The sequence below is a fragment of the Phoxinus phoxinus genome (genome assembly GCF_949152265.1).
Source record: "Phoxinus phoxinus genome assembly, chromosome: 5".
NCBI classification, from domain to species: domain Eukaryota; kingdom Metazoa; phylum Chordata; class Actinopteri; order Cypriniformes; family Leuciscidae; genus Phoxinus; species Phoxinus phoxinus.
In genome coordinates this window covers 38714122-38733946 of record NC_136880.1, presented here as the reverse complement: position 1 = coordinate 38733946, position 19825 = coordinate 38714122, and the positions used below count along the sequence as shown (strand labels likewise).

General features: G+C 38.9%; 2 protein-coding genes across 3 annotated transcripts in view; both read right to left on the bottom strand.

Annotated features, from left to right (window-relative positions):
* The window catches only part of LOC306998107 (uncharacterized protein), a 514861-nt gene that overhangs the window by 124874 nt on the left and 370162 nt on the right, over positions 1 to 19825 (bottom strand). The gene's annotated exons all lie outside the window — the stretch shown is intronic.
* Positions 5117 to 19825, bottom strand: part of sema6ba (sema domain, transmembrane domain (TM), and cytoplasmic domain, (semaphorin) 6Ba) — a 152933-nt gene continuing 138224 nt past the window's right edge. For both annotated transcript variants that reach the window (XM_079614412.1, XM_079614413.1), the window contains 4 exons: positions 16567 to 16707; positions 15100 to 15177; positions 14511 to 14569; positions 5117 to 10964 (listed from right to left, as the gene is read on the bottom strand). In XM_079614412.1, coding sequence (XP_079470538.1) covers positions 10048 to 10964; positions 14511 to 14569; positions 15100 to 15177; positions 16567 to 16707 — 1195 coding nt within the window. In that variant the 3' untranslated portion in view covers positions 5117 to 10047. The remainder of the gene's footprint in view (positions 10965 to 14510; positions 14570 to 15099; positions 15178 to 16566; positions 16708 to 19825) is intronic.

Sequence of the window (19825 nt, the reverse complement as noted above, 5' to 3'; positions counted from 1 at the left end):
GAAAGCTGGCTGTCAGACAGCGCGTGCCGTGAGTATTAAACTAAGTTATATTTCACGTCTTTTTGCGTTTAAACTGTCAGATACACACAAGGGTTTCAACTTGATCAACAGGCCTCTCATTTCAACAGAGGGGCAAGCAATGCCTTCAACAGACCAAGCAATGTTATTTTTTCATGTTTTATGGGAACTTTCCATAGACATAATGATTTTTATACTGTACAAACTGTGTATTCTACCCCCCCCCCCCCTAGAATAACCCTAGTAAGTTAAACATATTTCTTACCTATGAAACTTTCTTAATGTGTCTAACCCAGGCTATATATTTTGTGTATAGGCTACGTTAACTCCAACTCTGCCTCCCATGACCCATGGGTCACATGACTATAAACTAATAAATTACTTCCTTGAAGTGACAATCACATGTTCCCTTCGCTAACGGACTTGTAAGCAGATAGTATTTAGGCCTACCTAAAAGCTTGAAAGTTGTTCACTTCACTTTCATTTGGAAGGCCCATAGCGGGCCCGTCCCGAAATGCCCTTCAAAAACGCCATTTGGAATTCGCCCAAATAAAGAATAAAAAAAATAAAGATGCTGTCTGAGAGTTATGGTTGGTGCTGGTCAGTTTGTGTGTAAAAATGTACTTTTTTGACCAACGTTTTCCACTTTTGAGTAGGCTAGTTGTCACCAAAGCTCTCTCTATTTTGCTGTAGATCACTAAACCATTAGGCTGCCTGCCTCAGAAATTAGTTTTGTGAGTTACCTTCGTGCACAAACTTGCATCTTTGAATCGAGGCGGCCTGCCAGGCAATAAATCAGCTTCCATAATTCAGATGCAGCCACTGTTTCCTATGCAAGTATAGCTAATCATAACCATAGATATACATAAGGCTTTATTATGTATATATGATCATGCCAGTCTCCAGAGGCGTAGGTTTGATTTTGAGATTGGTGGGGACATTCCCGGAAGCTGAGGATTCAGGAATAAGGCTAGTAACCACTGTATGCCCATATTATTAAAACCATGTATGATGAGTGATTAATAAACCTCTAAATATACCAGTGCAATATCAATGTAATACAAAACAAATATCTACATTTACTCGTCTCTTATGATTACATTGTTACCAGCCTAGCCCTCACCTGTAACCCTGCCTCTCCACTTGCCTCTCTTCCTGAGCAACTACCTAGCAGGACTGTTTCTGTCACCTGATAAAATGAAACAATGCATACAAATGAACAATGCAACAACTTGTGCCTGATCAAAGCGCTCATTTCAAACTCACATTGACGAACTATATAGCAGATCATCTGCCTAACAATTGTCTCAATAATAAATCTCACTATACTAACATGTCAACATCATGTCAAAACTTGACCTCACCTGTGACCATGCCTCTCCACTTGCCTCTCTTCCTGAGCAACTACCTAGCAGGACTGTTTCTGTCACCTCAGCTGGCAAAACAACACATTGACGGAATTAACAGGGAGAGAAAACTTAGAAAAAAAATGTTTTACAATTGTTGATGACTCTACACTTGAGCAATTGAGAACATATTTTAAATGACTTGTATTTGTTTTAAAGTAGCTCCTAATGTCTACCTTTCTTTTTTTAGCTGCCATCCTGACTCAGCAGCACATCAAAAAAAAAGCCTAATTGACAAACACATTTGTTTCACTATATTAGTAAGCTCAGGACATTGCAGACTTCCACTTTTTGTATCAAGTTCAAAATTCATATTTTACACAACCCTTACAGAAACTTGTGCAAAACACTAGACTTAAATAGAAACATGATTTGTCAGATTTATAAATCTTTTTAAATAGCAAGCACATATAAAATAGTTGTCATGATCTTTTAGTGTAAGTGCCCATCACAAAGTGTACACACACACACACACACACACGCACACATTGTTTGTACTGTACAAACTGTGTAAAAAAAGTCTACACGAACCCTACCCATCACAGAAAACTTTTTTGCATTTTTACATTTTCAAAAACATCAGTTAGATAATTTATAAGCTGTTTTCCTCATGTGAATCAAAAAATCCTTGTCCACATAAGGATTTCAAATATTGCCATCGTTGTGGGGCATTTTACCCCCACAAGGGTTTACCAGGACATACAGAGACAGAAAGACACACACGCACGCACGCACGCACACGCACACACACACACACAAAACACCCAACCCCACACACACACAGTTTGGGTTGGCTACTTATCCCGCGATTGTCATACATTGAAAAAAAACTGCACTGTCCCAGAATCAATATTTGACGCGATTATTTTTGTTCACAGAGCTGTTAATTTCTTTCTCCCTCACTTACCGCATCTAGGTTTCGGAGGAATTTTGCCGCTTCTCACAACCAAATTAAGCTACAGCCTCTCACAAGTTAGAAAGAAAAAGCACAGCCAATCGGATTAGCAATGTGGGTTCGCGAGGCGGGACTTCTACGAGATCTATTAACCAATTGTTGTGTACCAGGAATTGCGCTTTTTTCACAGAACGCTCTTGTAAGAGTGGTTTTATATATACATATATTTTAATTTATATATAAAGTTCGTTTTATATAAATATATATATTTTAAAAAAATCTAAATTATTGCAAGGGACAAATCAGTGGTCATTGGATATTGGTAGGGACACGTCCCTAGCGTCCCTACTAAATTCTACGCCCCTGCCAGTCTCAGTACTCCGTATAACTCAGTATAGCAGCTGCAGTGTAACATGTCACAATAGGCTATATCGCAATGCAAAAATGTGTGTCGTGGATAGTAACCATATGTATTGTGTATAGTTCACCTAAAATGAAAATTACTGCGTGAGAACAAACTTACGTTTACAGATTAAACTATTTATAATGTTGAATAATGTATCATAATGCAAAGGGGATATTTGTGGGTCCCGATAATGCCACGTCTTATGTGTTACCAGTACAAAGTGGCCTACATTATTTTAAATATATAGTCAGTGACTGAGTGCAAGCATAGTCGTCTAAAATAATTCAGTATTTTCAGCTACAGAATCATTAATATTTTTGTTCTGACCGTGTCACCATTGTCCGCATTGGGTTTCACCAAGTCCAAGCATTCATGTCCACCCCTAATGTAATACCAAATGTAGCATTTTAAAACAGTAGCTTACATTTGAAAGCATTTTTTGTTAACCTTTTACCACATGTCTTGGAGTATCGCAAAATATCGTATCGTGAGCTCAGTTCCTTCATTCAACAGGCCTTCAGCGCCGGTTTGCACTAGATGTTTTGTGAGGTTAAACTGCCCTCTAGTGGTCATCTAGTGTATTTCACATGCGTTGCCTCTGCAGTCTCGTGCACAAACAGTATGGAGTGGACGTGGCAGTATGTACAGCGAGCGACTCTATATTATCATCTGAACTGAAAACCGCCCTGCAGTGTTAAATGCCACATCATCCCTAGAGAGTAGGCTACATAAAAAAATCATAGTAATTAATTAAGTAGTACAGTCATGATTTTTGGACATATTATGGTAATACAATGTTTTTGAACATGCTAATTTAGTAAAACCACAATACCATTATTAAAGTAGGCCTATCAAAGTATTTTGGTTTTACCATCTGTATCACTGTACCATGTTACAACCAGTATATAGGCAGCTCAGTAGGGTTTGAGACATCTTTTTAGACCTGTCTGTCCTGTCGATTTGTTGTATAGCCTATACCACCTTTTTTCTTTCCTTTTTTTTCTTCTTCAAAATTGCAAGGGGATTTTAGTGGATGATGAATTTGACTTATTAAAACGAAAAAAGGCTACTGCACATCAAATAGTAGGCATACATTACACATTTGACTTATTTTTTTATTATTAATTGGCCTATCCATTATGAGGCAAAGGACATGAATAAGTCAAATTAAACTGCATTGATGCTAAATGCCTGATGTAATTGATATGTTGATGCGTCTAATTAACTTCCAAGTAATGATCCTTCAAAACAACATCACTCTAGTCTTTCAGATGCACAGATGTTGCTATGGTGACACGGTTCTCCATAGCAACAGAGAGATGCTCTGTGAAATTTCAATGTGCATTCTGTGAAACGCCATCTTCTGGGCGGTGCCGTGCAAGTGAAGGCAACAACAACCTTTCCACTTGATGATCATAAACATTACTCAGACTATATTAGTCAGAACTATGCACACACACTCAAACTAACAGGATGCATAATAAACAGCGTAAGTTAGCCATTACCAGTGAGGGTAATGTACATTTACAGTACATTTATTTTGATGAATCATCTTTTTAAATGTTGATACCTATTTTTATAATTTTATCAACTGAATGGAATAAGACAAACCAACTAAAACCACAAAGCGTCACTGAATGCAATCAAATCCATGGCCAATGCTTACTAGTGGTTAGTGCTGTTTTCCCTCCAAAATGATGCCACTTCCTGAAGGATGATGTCACTGAGGAACTTGCTTTTTTTCAAGGGATTGTACAAAAGACTAACCGGGTGGAAAGTGATAGTATGGAATATCCTATAGAATAATTCCAAGAATCCTATACATTTATTAGCAATTAAAAATGTTTTGTTGGAAACAAATTGAATATTGCTTAATAAATTGCCTGTTTTTTTGGCAACATCCACTCAAACCAAACAGTGAAATTATTCAATGTTCAATTAATTATTGTTGATTGAAACTAATATGATTTCTATGTTTAAAAATGGTGAATTACATTTTTTTTTAATTAAGACATAGATAGATGATGAGGACAATGAAAAAATATTTCATTTTGCAAAGTGATGTGAGCCTATTACTTTTATAAAACATGAAACATATATATAAAAAAAGAGTTGCATGGCAACCTTCTGCTGGAATAAATAGTCTCTATAGTTGGCCTCAATGGGTTTTTCATACTGATATACAGTAGCTTGTAAAAGTCTGTCATATTTGACGTCATAGTATCTTAGGCAACTGGCAACCACTTAAATAGTTCACTTAAAAATGAATTCTGTCATTTTAATTTTTAAGTGAACTATTCCTTTAAGCCTCATGCAAAATGAGACGTGCAAACATGCACGTGAAATTAATGCAGGAATCAAGACACATTTCACAGAGACAAAGGTCATACAATCAAATGTGTTTATTAGAATGATAAAATCTCCATGTTGATTGACGTTTGAAAATAAGTGTGTGCTCCAGTACTGAGTCGTATGTGTCCATGTGTGAAACTGGATGTATAAGTGTGTACTTCTATACAGGTGAGGTTATTTAAAAACCAACCAACGAACAAAACAATTATCACTGTATACCGTCCCTCGACTTCTATACACAGGGACATTACATCATCGCCAGCGGAGGGGTGAAACTCAGGATTTGAGCTATGTACAGAGCAGCCGAGTCAAATAAACAACTCAACGTAACACTGATTCAGTCTTACACACAGCCCTTCACGTCGAAGGCAAATCTGCGTCACTGTCTTACAAAATGCTGTTCCTTCAGTCGTTATCAAGAATCCTTCCTCGTCCTTTGCCAAGTCTGTGAGAACCAATAAATGTGATCATTTGTGGAACACAAAAGTGAATTAAACACTGTGGAAAAAGTCAAACATACATTATTGGCCTTGATTATTGTACAATATTGTGCTTGTTGCAGCATGATCAAAGATTATGAAAGGAAGGCGTATGGAAAGAAAATGTTTGAATACATTCACAGCACATTCAACACTTTCCTTGACAATAATAGACCAGAATTAACACAAATGGCACTGTGTGAAAAAGTCAATGTCACTCAATATCACTTTGAGCAATAAAGGCATAAAAACACCAGAAAGCATCCGAACAAAAAGAAAAATATTGTGAGGGAGTCATGAAAATTGAAAACCATTTTAATTTACACCGAGGGAAATAAGCTTTAGGCACTGCATTTTCAAGTTAATGTGTGGACACTTTGTATATTTTAATTGAAGGCAGTTTGTGTGTGAAAAAAAGGATAATTAGGAATTATACTGGGAACTTGACTTTTTTTTTTTTTTTTATATGTGATAGCTATGTGGTTTCTTGTTGCTATGTATCCACAAGGCGAGAAACTAAACTTTGAGCACTTAGAAAAGGAAAAGCACACCTCAATAAGCTGCACATTTTGAGGTATCAATTCATTTAGTAGCACGAACGGCGTGTGACAAGTCACACTCTGAAGAAACACTTGTTTTGGCATCTTTGTAGCTTATTAGCAAACTTAGCGGTTTCATTTTCTGTTGGCAAACACTTTTGAAGATGGATATGGCACGATTTCTTTGAAGATTGATAAGTTAGTTGAAATGTTAGTTGAGCGTATATGATATCTTCTTTTTTTTCCCTCCACATGTGGTTTTCACATTAGAATATTAGCGGCATTTGCTACTTCCTGCATTTGATTGCTTGCTTTTGTGTCCTTGACCTACAGGTAAGCGGCTATATCCTTGCATTTCCTGCCTACCGGGATATATTTCCTGTGTTCTGGATCCTATTTCCTGCCGGGTGTATCTTTAGTGCTGAAGGGAGGAGACATAAATACATACACACGGTAATTTAAACACATAAACACACACAGATAGACAGTGCAATCAACCATGAGTCTCCTTTCAGCTGGATTTATGAGCTAATCAATGTTCAACCGACCGTAGCACACAACTGCAGGAGTGTGCTTTCTGAGAGCATCCGCAAAGGCGTATGTATGGTCTCGAGGATGGGGAGTATGCTTAAGTGATGCGTGTAGCACGTGCTTTTAATAAGAGACATCTTGCAGGTGCATGAGCACCATTATTAAATGCATTCCAGTGAACTCAAGTGTGTGGCAACTCTTCTAATCAGACATCTGCTTTCAATATCTCGCAGACTGATGCTATTAGACATTTAATAATGAAGCTATAGCTATGTGGAGACGGACACTAGGGTGCGTGGGTCATGCAGAAAGATGAAGTTGGCTCTTTTCCAAACCCTAGTGATCCTCCTACTGTCTGTTAAAGGCAGCATCCTAACCAAAATTACTGTTTTGAAACAATCTTCTTGGACAGAAACTCCATTAATTAGGCCATTAAAAGATTCCCAGGGAATGCATGAGCGGATAAAATGTATTCCTTACATGCAATGTAAGTTGCTTCGGATAAAAGCATCTGCCAAATGCATACATCTGTCTAATAAAGTCTGAATTTAGGACTGAGGTAAAGCATTCTTCTGGCTCAAGAACATGGAGCCAGCAATACCAAGGTCATGGGTTTGATTCCCACAGAATGCATGAACTGATAAATGTATATGCAATATAAAGCCCTATTCGGACCGGATTAGTTTTACAAGGGTAGATGGAGTAATGTAATTTACGCATCGCCGTCACCTACCTGTAGTATTGTGCGTATTACTTTGCTTTCTGATATAACAGTTTGGTCCAGTCAAACGATTCATTAATTAACTGATTGGATTCTGTTGGTAATAGGCACTCACCTAAAAAAAAAGTGCTTTCGTCCTTCTGTTTGAAGTGGTATGCGGAAAACACTTAAGGTTTGCCACAGACTTGCCCCACCGCCTAAAACGAAACTGAATGCTTCAAGTGCCTCCATACTTGGGAAAAACGCGAAAAACTACATTAATACAAAAAATTACGGAATATTTATGCTCATATTTATAGCTGGTCTACACGGGATTAGCATTACCTGAGGTCATTTTTCCGGCCCATTTTACAGAAGGTAAAAGTTGCAATAATCTGACATTAAAATTACATTGTCCGAAATTATAACTGAGATGGCACATTTGGACGGGACTAAAATCACTGAGAAGCTCTGGTAATAATTACTTTTCCACACCTCTCCATGTAAAACTAATCCCGTTCGAATAGGGTTTGAGTCGATACAGGTAAAAATGTCTACAAGATGCATCAATGTACTCTGTCTGTCATCTTGGATGAAACTTGGATGGTCTTCGAATTTGGCAAGGCAGAAGAGTTTTCCAGCCTACTGTTTTAACAACCTTCAATGCTGTCTAGGTAGGCAGCTCTAGGGTTTGGAACAGAGCCAGGGAGTCTTTCGGTGTAGATTTGATTATGCTACCCTTTTAGTATTCTCATATAGGGACACGATGACTTTAGGACACAGGGGTTTCACTCTGACAGTTCCCAGGTACATGACTGAAAACACGCAATTCATTATCCGTGTTGATGATCTAGAACATTTGAAAGGACTTACATGACTAAAAAACAAAATAAATACAAAAAGGAAGGGAAATATATTATGATGGATATGATAAACAAAATTATTGGTTATTTCACAGACACACACCCAATAACATAACTGGCTTCAAATCACATGACATTTCTTGACTTTGTAGACCGTTTAGTTCACGTAATGTGATTCCTCTTCTCTGGCATTTTCGTTTGCTCTCCTTCAGACTTCAGGAGAAATAAAAGGTGAGACAGCATCTTCAAGAAGAAGTCCAAGAGTCCTCAGGACAGAGTCTCTCTTTCTCTGTCTCTAATCGTGTCTTTCTAGAAAACAGCGGGTGTATTTACCTCAGTTCTGTGTTCCATGTTACGCGTTACATATTGTGTAAAAAATTCACTGTACAAAAAGGAAGAAACCAAACAAAAAGACAAAAAACTTGGAATCCAGCGTGTTCATAAGTTCTCAGAGAGTCCTCTGATAAAACTCACAGAGCTACACAGATATTCATGTGGTTGAGGCCATGAAACTCATCCGACCAAAGCTTTCTCTCTTTCCGTCTCTCTCTCTTGTATAAGTCTGAATTCAGGGCTGAGGTAATACTGAGGTAAATGCCTCAGCTCACTCAACAAAGAAACACAATTTCCAAGCATACAAAAGAAAAATCTTTTCTATCCATACATCCATACATTTTGGTCAAAGTGATGCATCAGAGCAAATGGCGTACCGCAAATCTTGCTAAAGCGAACGGGGCCCCGCCCACAAGAGGTGATGTCACACACAAGCGTTTGTAATGGAAAAAGTATCGCAGATGGAGACAAACAGTTGATGTTATTTTGGGCAATGTGGCCCTCTATATAATCTGCTTCTCCTTACTTTCCAATTTAATATGCAAAAAATATTTTCAAGACCATCACCATATCCAAGTCCAAGCCTATATTTTCAGGAGCATTTGGACTCTGCCTCAAATGAACTGGTCTTGACTAGTCATAAATATATGGTCTTGGGCTCGGACTTAAGTCTGAGTCTGCTCTTGTCCAGACTCGAGTACTACAACACTGCTATTTATGTTATTTATAAAGTGTAAATTTGATGGGCTACAACAAGTTATATTTTTTAACAAATCAGTAACGTAAAAGGGAGAGAAGCGATTCAAAAGCAAAAGTTCTGTTCCAAATATTTCCTTCTGACCAGTTGATCTGTCCAAATCTGCTCCTACAGAATTTACACTAATGTAAATAAGGTGTCCTCAGTTTGGTATCGACCAGAATCAGACGTGACTAACCACCGTTTACCGAGTCATTACTCCAAAGAACTATTGGGTTCTTGGTTGTATTTGTATTGAACAATTGTCCCAATTCCCAAATGAAATGCTGCCGCTATATCACACTTACAAATTTGCTGAAAGGGTAACCTGCAAAAGAGAGTCTAGGTGTGAACATATTCAGAGATAGATAGTCTTCAAGATGGCTATGGTTCTTTCCTCCATCTGATAAAGGGGGAATAAGGTTTGGTAAATCACACTCGTAGTCAGTCAGCAAGAATGAGAGCTACTGGGAAAAGCATGTCTCTGCCTACATATTTGTGTAATTGTGAGTGATACAGAGAGAGAAGAAGAGAAAGAGGTCTTTCCACTTGAAATGGCCACTCTTCTTGTAGTCAGTGAGGTCCGTTTTGGCTCGTCCTCATGCAAGCCGTTCCAGACAAATGAGGAAAAGGATGACAAGCAGGTGAGAAAAGAAAGAAAGACAGAGAGAGAGAGAGAGTAACAGTGAGCTACTGTGGTTGGCCAGGTTGCGCTCTGCAGTCCACGTGAGGTTTCAGCCGCTTACTTTTCTACAATTTCCTGCTCCTCGCATCCTTGCTTCTCTTCATTCACTGGCCTGTCGGCGTCCGATCGCTCCCTCCCTTCCCGAGCAGGTGGCTGAAGTCCGCCAGGTCGATGATTCCCCGGGACCCATGAAGCACGGAACGCGTCAGTCCCGCGGGATGCTGCGAGGACGTGGTGTAGTGGTGGCCTGTTGGAGGTATGCCGTGACTGCTGAAGATGTAGCCTTCGTGGGTCCAGCGAAGAGGCTCTCCGCTGTACTCTATCTGGGTGCTGGGGGCCGACACCACTCTCCGCCGGTCGGGGGAGTCTTGGGGAGTCATGGGGTAGTTGTATTCGCCTGCTGACTTGCGAAGAAGAGTGCCTGGGCGTATTCCCTGGTCCCGATACTTGGAGAGGGAGACGTAGCGTTGGCGGTCGATACCGGTTTCGATGGCTTCCTCGTGGCGTCTGCCATTTCCTTGCAGGAGTTTAGAGTTGAGAAACAAGGTGGATGGTGGAGGTGGGCACTGGGTACCAACCGAGCTCAAGAAGGTCTGACTTTGGTCCCAACTGGATCCAGAATCAGACAGGCGTAGCCCACGTTTCTGCTGCAGGGGAGTTTGCTCGGGTGTGGGAAGTAGACCTGGATCCAAGTCGCCCGCTTTGACCCAACCATTGGGCATGACGAAGAGTGTCTCACCTTGTGAGCGCGGCCGGTCTGCGCCGCTGTGCCGGGATACACTCATCACGGAGCCGCTCCTGCTCTGTCCCATCATGCAACGCTCTTTCTCGCTCTTCCGCTGACTACTGGATGACGGAGTGTTGCTATGTGAACGGTGACGGTGTTTCTGACCCATAATCCAGCACACTGCCAGACCCGAGAGTGCCGCCCCGGTGGAGAATGCAGAGACTGCAGCAACAACCAGCAGGTTCAAAGTAACAAGACTTTCAGGCTCATCCATAAAACTCTCACGTAACAGACCTGCAAGAAAGACAGAAAAATACATTACAATTCCAAAATAGTAACTTGCAATTTATTTGCACAAGTTGTATGCGTTTTGGCGACTTAAAGGGCAAAAATCTGCTTTAGGACTTCTAAAAACCACTGTAACATCTACAACTATTGATATGATTAAGCTCAGGAGGACCAACCATTTAAAAATTGTCACTTGAATGGCGTACAAAAACATCAAAGTAGCTCCTTTTGACTTATGAAGCTGTGTGCTATTGATCTATTGAGTTTCTGTACATTACAACCCCAACAATCGATCAAAAAACAAGAGACTGTTGCCTACAGTCTCTCCTAATTCAGTAGACTAGATATAGTGTGTGTTTTAGTAGACACAGACAGTGTCGCTCTGTACAAGAGATGGAATACGACCTTATAAACCTTACACTTAAAGTCCGAGCAGTGAACATGTAAACACTGCATGTCAAACACCGGCCATAAGTAACCTGTGCACTTCAGCTTTATTCTGAAAGCGTGAGATGATGTAAGAAATATTATAACAAGATAGGTCTAGAGAGATTGTTCGGCAAATTCAAAGAACACAGCGAGTTGATGACTCGTGCTTTAAATACCCTACTTTCTAATCGCTCCTCTTTGAATTGGCGTTTGCATAGCACTGGCCTTTCTCCTCTCTTTTAACAGCATTTCTTGTACTCTTTCTTCTGCTGTTCCCTGTAAGATGTCCTTGGTTTTAACCTCTATTTTCTCAGTCTACCTCTCTTTCTCTATTATCTCCTTTCTTGGCTTTCTTCACGCTGACTATCTCTCTTCTAGCAGTGCCGTTTATGTGTGGGCTGTTAGCTGTCTCAGAAATGAAAAGCTGTCAGACTCTACGTCTATACCTCAGTATCCAAACTAGTAAATGGCTTGACAGTAATAGGAATTTTAAAAGAAAAGTTCACACAAATAGGAAAATCCTGTAATCATTTACTCACCCTCATGTCAGTCCAAAAGATTCCCTTTCTATTGTAAGCCACAAAAGAAGATGGACATGTTTGGAATGACATGAAGGGGAGTACTATAAATGATCATTTTTGGATGAACCTTTCATTGTTTGGTGGCTCACTCATTCAATTTATTAACAAATATTGTGTGCAACCCTTGTATGAATACTATGGTACCGCCACCAAAACATGGCATTACTACAAATACACAACCGTATACACACAGCATACACTCTCTGAATGAGCACATTTCTTCTACAGTATGTCTATACACAAAGGCATATAAACACACATGCATACATACATACACAAACCCCAATTTTCTGATCTCTTCTTGTATTCTCTCTCTCCCATTACTTTTATGTTTTCTGCCATTAAGAATGTTCTCAGTTGGGAATCTCAGCTCTCATCACATTTGTTCATTGTAACAGCAGGAGTCTGCTACACACATCACACTCAACAATTGAACCCTTTTCTCAATATCTTGTTTCCTTGAACATTTCGTTTGAACATTCTTAAAGACTAAAATACTTCTACAAGATTGCTTGTAAAGTGTGTGTTCTCAGGAGTGTAGCAATCATTTCAAAGAGAGAGAGACAGAAATCTCCTGACCAGACCATTTCATCTAATACCTTAGTCTTCTTTGAATTTATAGTATATTATAATTGGCTTAGTCCAAGGGTGTCAAACTCATTTTTAGGTCAAGGGCTGGACTGGACCTTGTATTTTCTTAACTTTTTATTTATCTGTTTTCAACATTGATAATAATAAGAAATGTTTCTTGAGCAGCAATTAGATCAGCATATTAGACTGATTTCTGAAGGATCATGTGACACTGAAGACTGAAGTAATGATGCTAAAAAAAAAATCAGCTTTGCCATCACATGAATAAATTATATTTGTTATATATTCAAGTAGGAAATCATAAGATACTTCTTTCAAAAACATTAAAAAAAAAATCTCAAACCTCCTCACTGCTCATGGTTGGATAAGATACAGTATATGGCTATATGGCTTCTGTCAAACTCCAGCATGCAGCATCAAACAGAGAGATTTCAAACACGCTCTGAACAAACTCAGTTCTTTATCTCTGTTCTGATCTGTTTTGGCATTCAGTGTCTCACTCATCTCAGAATGTTTAAAATATGACTGAACTTCTATGCGATGGATGGAGAGAGTGTGGACAGAAGAAGACAGCCGTTTGATGTAGATGATAGGATGGCTGACCGGCAGACTGGAGCTGTTTTAACAGGAGTGCCGAGTTTAATGAGCCTGTGACTCGGAGTCACATCTGAAAACCAAATCATTTCACACATTTTACAGACGCGTCTATGGGTTGTATGAATGTGCCGACATTTCTCTTCAAATTCAATTAGCTCCCTTTTTTGACTCTTGATGTTGGGGTTGATTTTGTTCTCCATGTTAATTCTAACATGTTAATTAACTCATGTTATCTCAGGGGTTTGAGTCAAAAGTCCAAATCGCAAGTTGTCCCATTTATAAGCTGTAATTTACTAATTACAATTTCAAATAATAGTAATACAAACCATACTGATTCATACTGTAAGTTGATTTGTTTACATTCTTAACTGTTAAAAATGAGCCAAACAGCCTAAAATAGATTCATGATGGCAGATTCCTTATTGTGACAACATGCCCCGGAAGCCCCGCTATTGATTCTATACCATTGGTTCTCAAACAGGAGGTCAGGGCCCAGCACATATCAACCCAAAATAGAATACGGCCGTCATTCTTTTCCTTAACTAAACTGTGTGTAGACATTAGCAATCCAAACAAGACACCCATATTCTGCTGCTGTTTTCCATTTTTATCTCGGGACTATCTCACAGAGACAGATTCCTTGAAAGCACTAGTGTACTAAGCCAGTGAGCTTTATTCTGTGCTCTCTCTCTCTCCTCTCTCTCTCTCTCTCTCTCTCTCTCTCTCTCTCTCTCTCTCTCTCTCTCTCTCTCTCTCTCTCTCTCTCTCTCTCTCTCTCTCTCTCTCTCTCTCTCTCTCTCTCTCTCTCTCTCATGACTCAGCTGAACCTATATGGCTGCAGCAATATATAACTTCTTCTGTCTGAGCAGTCTGTTATGTTCAAGTGCTCTTGAGGAAGAGACTTGAGAACTTCACTGCTGTTCCACGTTCTGCTAAATCTGAACTTTGGAACATATTTAAGCGGTCTGAGCCATGAATACATCCGAGATTGACAGTGAGTGTTTCATATGCTGCCAGCCTTGCGAAATGCCATTTAGAGCGGATTTACTGCGAATCTAAGCTTCTGAATGTTTAGACAATATAAACCATCTTTTGTCTTTTCAACAATGTACACACTGTCACCAACTCACTTTAAAGGAATTAATTACATTTCTAAAAAGAAAAGACTCAAGGCTGGTTTTCGCTCTCATTATCTTCCCTCCATCTCCAAACTGTGACTTTCTTGTGACTTTGACTGCTTAAGCAAACCTTTCGAACCAGACCAGACTGGATCTTCTCTGTATTGTAGAAGAGTTTCTAGAGAATTCTCCCGGGGAAGCTAAAGGGCACATCCTAAACAAGTTCTCGAACTCACCGTCGCAGTCTCCGAGATGTGAGGTGTTTCCATATTCAACGTCCTGCACGAAAGGTAATCTGCAAAACAGGAGAAAACATAAACTGCAAATTCACAGATTAGATACATGACATGCAAGTGAATGTAAACGCTTCTAGTTATGCAAACTCAATTTGATGCATCACTGCATTCAGAAATGTGTCTGAACACAATCCAAAACACATTCGACTGTCATTTCTCTTTTTCAGGTCAACAACTGTCATGGAAGACTTTTTTACTTAGCAAGTTAGCTAAACTGTCATGATTAGATAGCTACCTAAATAATAACACATCTGGTTTACATTAAAGTGTATATTAAAGTACTTCTTCCTACACCAATATAACATACAAACACTGTGGCGATACCAAAACATGAACACATCAGCATTGGCTATATGAGTGTTCAAGAAACCTGTGTAAAATCATTTGCGTCTGTTGACGGTAGTGGTACAGAAATTTGATGGTAACTCTATCGCCCCCTTGAGTTGAGGTTTGAATGCATGTTAGGTATGTACAATGAGGCAGAAAGCATGTATATTTGTGTTGAGGATGTTCATGGTTTCTATCTGACCTGGTGCCTGGCCGCAGGAGTGAGCAGGTACTTCCTCTGGTCCAGCCGCAGTATGGATCTCTGGACGCAATGCAGTTTCTACACAAACACACACGCAATGTTATGTCAATGTTATTACAGAGGACTATACCGACCTCCTCTATAATGAATACAGGAAACATAATAAATCATGATTTATAAAGATATACAAAGACTCAATGAACAGAGAGAGACAGACAGGACTGCATTCTCATTTTCTGATTATCATATCTGTCTCTCCAGTTTCACTTTTCTAAATATATTATATTGTCATCATTATGTTCAGTTTTATTCAGTTCAAGGACTTTTAGTTTGTATTTCTTCAGTCCATGCCTTCCTTTGTTTGATTTCCTGCCACTCTTTAGTTACCATGGTCACGTCATTAGTTCATTTGTTCCAGCTGTGTTCTATTAATTACCTTGTTTAATTCACTATATAGTCTTCACTATTTGTCTGGTCACGTTCACATTTAGTGGTGTTTGCTAACGCCTGTTCGTCTGTTGCTGATATATTAGCTATTAAATGTTGTTTAGTTGTTTGTTCTGTTCCTGAGCATGTTGATTTTTTTATTGAAATGAAAGTTGAAGACACCTAGATCCTGTTTCATCTCTGCTGCTACCAACGCTGAATTATATATAATAAAATATAAAAAATATATATGCAGAAAGCATATTTACTTTCAATACATGCTTAATATATTTTATTATTCTATTTATTTTATTATTAATGTATTTATTATTTTGAATTATTTAATTACTGTTTTGAATTACTGTTTTGAGATACTGCAACGAAAAAAATATGCATGTGGATGTTTTACCTTTGACAACTCTTTAGTTATTACTTCAATATTCTTATGAAAATATAACATTTTCATATGAATATTGAAATGAAAACTTAAACATAATTATCATTTCACAATCATGATTTCCAACTTTATATTAAACAACACAATGCATTCTTAACACAATGCATTTATTAATGCGAGTCTGTGCATGGAGGGAAATGAGGTTTGTGCCACCCATGGTAAAATGGCGTGCTGGTGCAGGAGTCATTTAAACGAGCACATGGTGCTGCAGACGTACAAAGTGGATTGGAAAGACTCGAGTTGGTGCAGATGGTACGAGTGCGCTCACTGTACCACGTCCCGCAAGATGAGAGAGCATCAGCAGACTCAATCAAAGCCTCCACCATTAATCACGGCTGAGTTACACCAGAGCTTTACTGCTACAGGAAGAAACCGTTCCAAATGTGCCGCACGGGACACGGGCCAGGAGAACTGTGTGTGTTGTCTGAAGGAAATTGTAAAAGCTGGGTCACAGTAATTTCAAAGCCGCTGATGAAGCAGTGTGCGTTTGGGTGGCACAGTTTACTTTAAGATGGAAAACGAGAGCGTGTGTGTGAATGTGAGTGTGTTTAATCAGTGTACAGATTGAGGGTGTGTGTTCTTACTTCATGCATCTTGAGTGCAGTTGGCAGCGCGCGACGGGCACTCTCACCACACAGGAGTGGAAGGCCAGCAGGAGTGTGTGACTGGGTTTGTCCAGGGTCAGAGAGAGAGGCTGCCGTGCCTGTACAGAGTCATCGCCGCACCTACACACACACACACACACACACACACACACACACACACACACACACACACACACACACACACACACGAAAACCATCAATACAACCACTCCTGTACTTTTACAACTAAACACATCCTAGAACACGGATGCACACACTCATTAAACCCAACATCTTCACATCAGCGTCTCCATGAGTCACGAGGCCATTAACATACAGTAAGACCACCCGTACTCAGCAGCTTGGCGGATATGTTCAAACTCGTTTCACATGCGAAGAGGTTAGCCAATCATTACACAGGTCATTTACATATAGAACTTACATGTTGCATTTACATTTAGTCTAAAAGGTACAGTAGCAAAAAAGGGTCAGAGAGAGGGTAAGAAGAAACTTCACTAACACACACTATTGTTCAGAACTTTGAGGTTGGTTAGATGTTTTAATGTTTTAAAAAGAATGCTCACTAAGGCTGCATTTATTTGATCAAAAATACAGTATAAACAGTAATATTGTGAAACATTGCTACAATTTAAAATAATGTTTGATAAATAATGATAATACTATCAATGTTGAAGTCTTTATGAATATAAAGTTCAAAGAACAGCATTTCCTTGAAAAAGTTTTGTTTTTTAACAATGTAAAAATTGTCATTTTAAATCCATTAAATGCATTCTGAAAAAACCTAACTTTTAAACTGTTAATTTATGGACCAGACTATTTTTTCCAAAATGCATTACCTATTGAATTTCAATAGCTGCGTCTGAAATCGCATACTTCCTTACTATAGTACGCTAAATGAGTAATATGTCCAAATACATTGTATTCGAAGAACGGTAGCTGAAAACTCCCTGGATGACCTACTAATTCTGCCAAGATTCTTCGCATTTGATGAACACTTTACTATCCCATGAGGCCACGGGAGAGGATTTATGAATGGCAGTGAAGCGACACAACTGGTAGGTCACATGATAATGACAACTAGGAGTGTTGAGATTAATCGATGCATCATTCGTCACATATGTGCATCGTGCTAGCGTAAAATGGCGGAGGGAGGTGAAACACAAAAGCGAGTAATAAAAAATTAAAAAATTTACAGCGTGTGAGCTCGAGTGTGTGCATGCAGGTGTGAGTGTGTGTTCAGACTTAAGTTGCGTTTGATGTTTGCTACATTCAGGAAGTATACTTTCTTGGAGCAGATAAAATAATTAGGGATTCATTGAATATTGAAAAGTGAGGATGCAACGAACCGTGATATTGAATCGAATCATTGACATGATAATCGTAATCGAATTTAATCACAAAACCATTGATAATTCATACCCCTAGTAACAACATGGCGGATGTAGTACGTCTGAATTTCATTATTCTGCCCATATTCAACATATATACAACATAAACGTGGTACCTACCCAGACAGTATGCAATTTTGCATACATGCAATGACTTGTAATTCAGTAATTCAACTCATGAATTGAAATTAGGCAAATTGTTAAATTCTGAGTTTTGTCCAACTTTTCTGATCAAATTCCCCCTTTGTCTTCAATAATCTCTTGTCCTCTTTCTACTGTCTGTGAAAAATGGCAAACAGCCCAAAGAAATACACACTAAAAGAGATTAAGTCAAAGTTGGTTTGTTTCCAACACACATTAACTGTCTGCTAATAAAGCATTAAATTACTGCAACATCTTTGATTAAATTACGACAGCGACGTCTCAGAGAAGCTCCTCAACAGTAGGTCCAGAGATATCACGCATGTAATCTAAACACTGATAAATAGCTCGAAGACAAATGAGACGCATTACAGGAAGTTGTGTGAGAGGTTTGGATGTCATCCAGAGAACACCTGAGGCAAGAGAGAAGGTCAAGCAGACACAGTGATCTCTTTGTTTCAGGTGTGTGTGTGTGTGTGTGTGTGTGTGTGTGTTTCTCAGCGAGCGCTGCATCCTACTGAGAACCTTATCTCAACCACCACACAACTCGCCTTCATGTCCCAGCATGCATCTCTGTTCTTCCACCAGACAGGTATTGCCTTTCATCTTCAAAACCACAGCCATGTTTTCATCCATCAGAGTGCCACACGCTCGCAAACACAGACACGCACGCGCGAGCGCACACACACACTCAAATAATCAGAAATCATGTTGAATCGCTTTACCTCCGTTTGCTTTTGAGGACGTTTTCAGAGGTGCTGTGTGTTTGTTTGTGGATAAAAAGCATGGATTTATTTCTTCCGTTGCATTTGATACTGAATATCTTTTTCTCTTTTAATGTGTGATTAAAGTTTTTAATCCAGGGCTAAACTTCAACAACAGTGAACAACTGCTTGATAAAAATGGATTTTTCAAAATAAATTCAATCTTGAAGCAGATTAAAGGACGTTAAGGACAAACACAACTTGATCTCCCTTCCTTACTTTTTAAAGTCTGTGTCCAAATACTGAAACAAGTTTGTCTTATCAGGAAGGAAGGAGATGTAGATGCATATATAGATGTCGTATACTTAAGGCCCGTTCATAACTATAACGATAACTATATAAATGTCCACATCAGCGGTCATATCGTTGTTATGCTAAGAGCGTGCTGCAGTTTTGTTGTGAAATGTTCTGTTTAAATATGCAAATGAGGCATTCTCTAATTAAATATGCATACATTTCCAGAATAGAAATCAGAGCATTGGATAAAGCCAGGTTCACATAATTTTCACTATTTTTTAGTAATTAAATGTTAAATAAATATCAGGCAATTATATATACACACACCTCTCTGTAAAAACCTACGAGAAAAACTCATTTCGAGAAACCGGCCTTTAACATATGTATTTTAATTGAAATCTACATGTGGGCATATATAAAGTGTAATAAATAGTTCACCCAGAAATGAAAATGATGTCATTAATTACTTACACTCATCTCGTTCCAAACCGTGAGAATTTCGTTCATCTTCGGATCAGAATGAAGATCTTTTTGGTAAAAATCCGAGAGCTTTCTGTCCCTTCATTGACAGCTATGCACAACTACCACTTTGACACTTCAAAAAGTTCATAAAGACACGCAAAACTAATCCATATGAATTGAGCAGTTTAGTCAAAATTTTCTGAAGAGACTCAATCGCTTTATATGATGAACAGATTTAATTTAGTC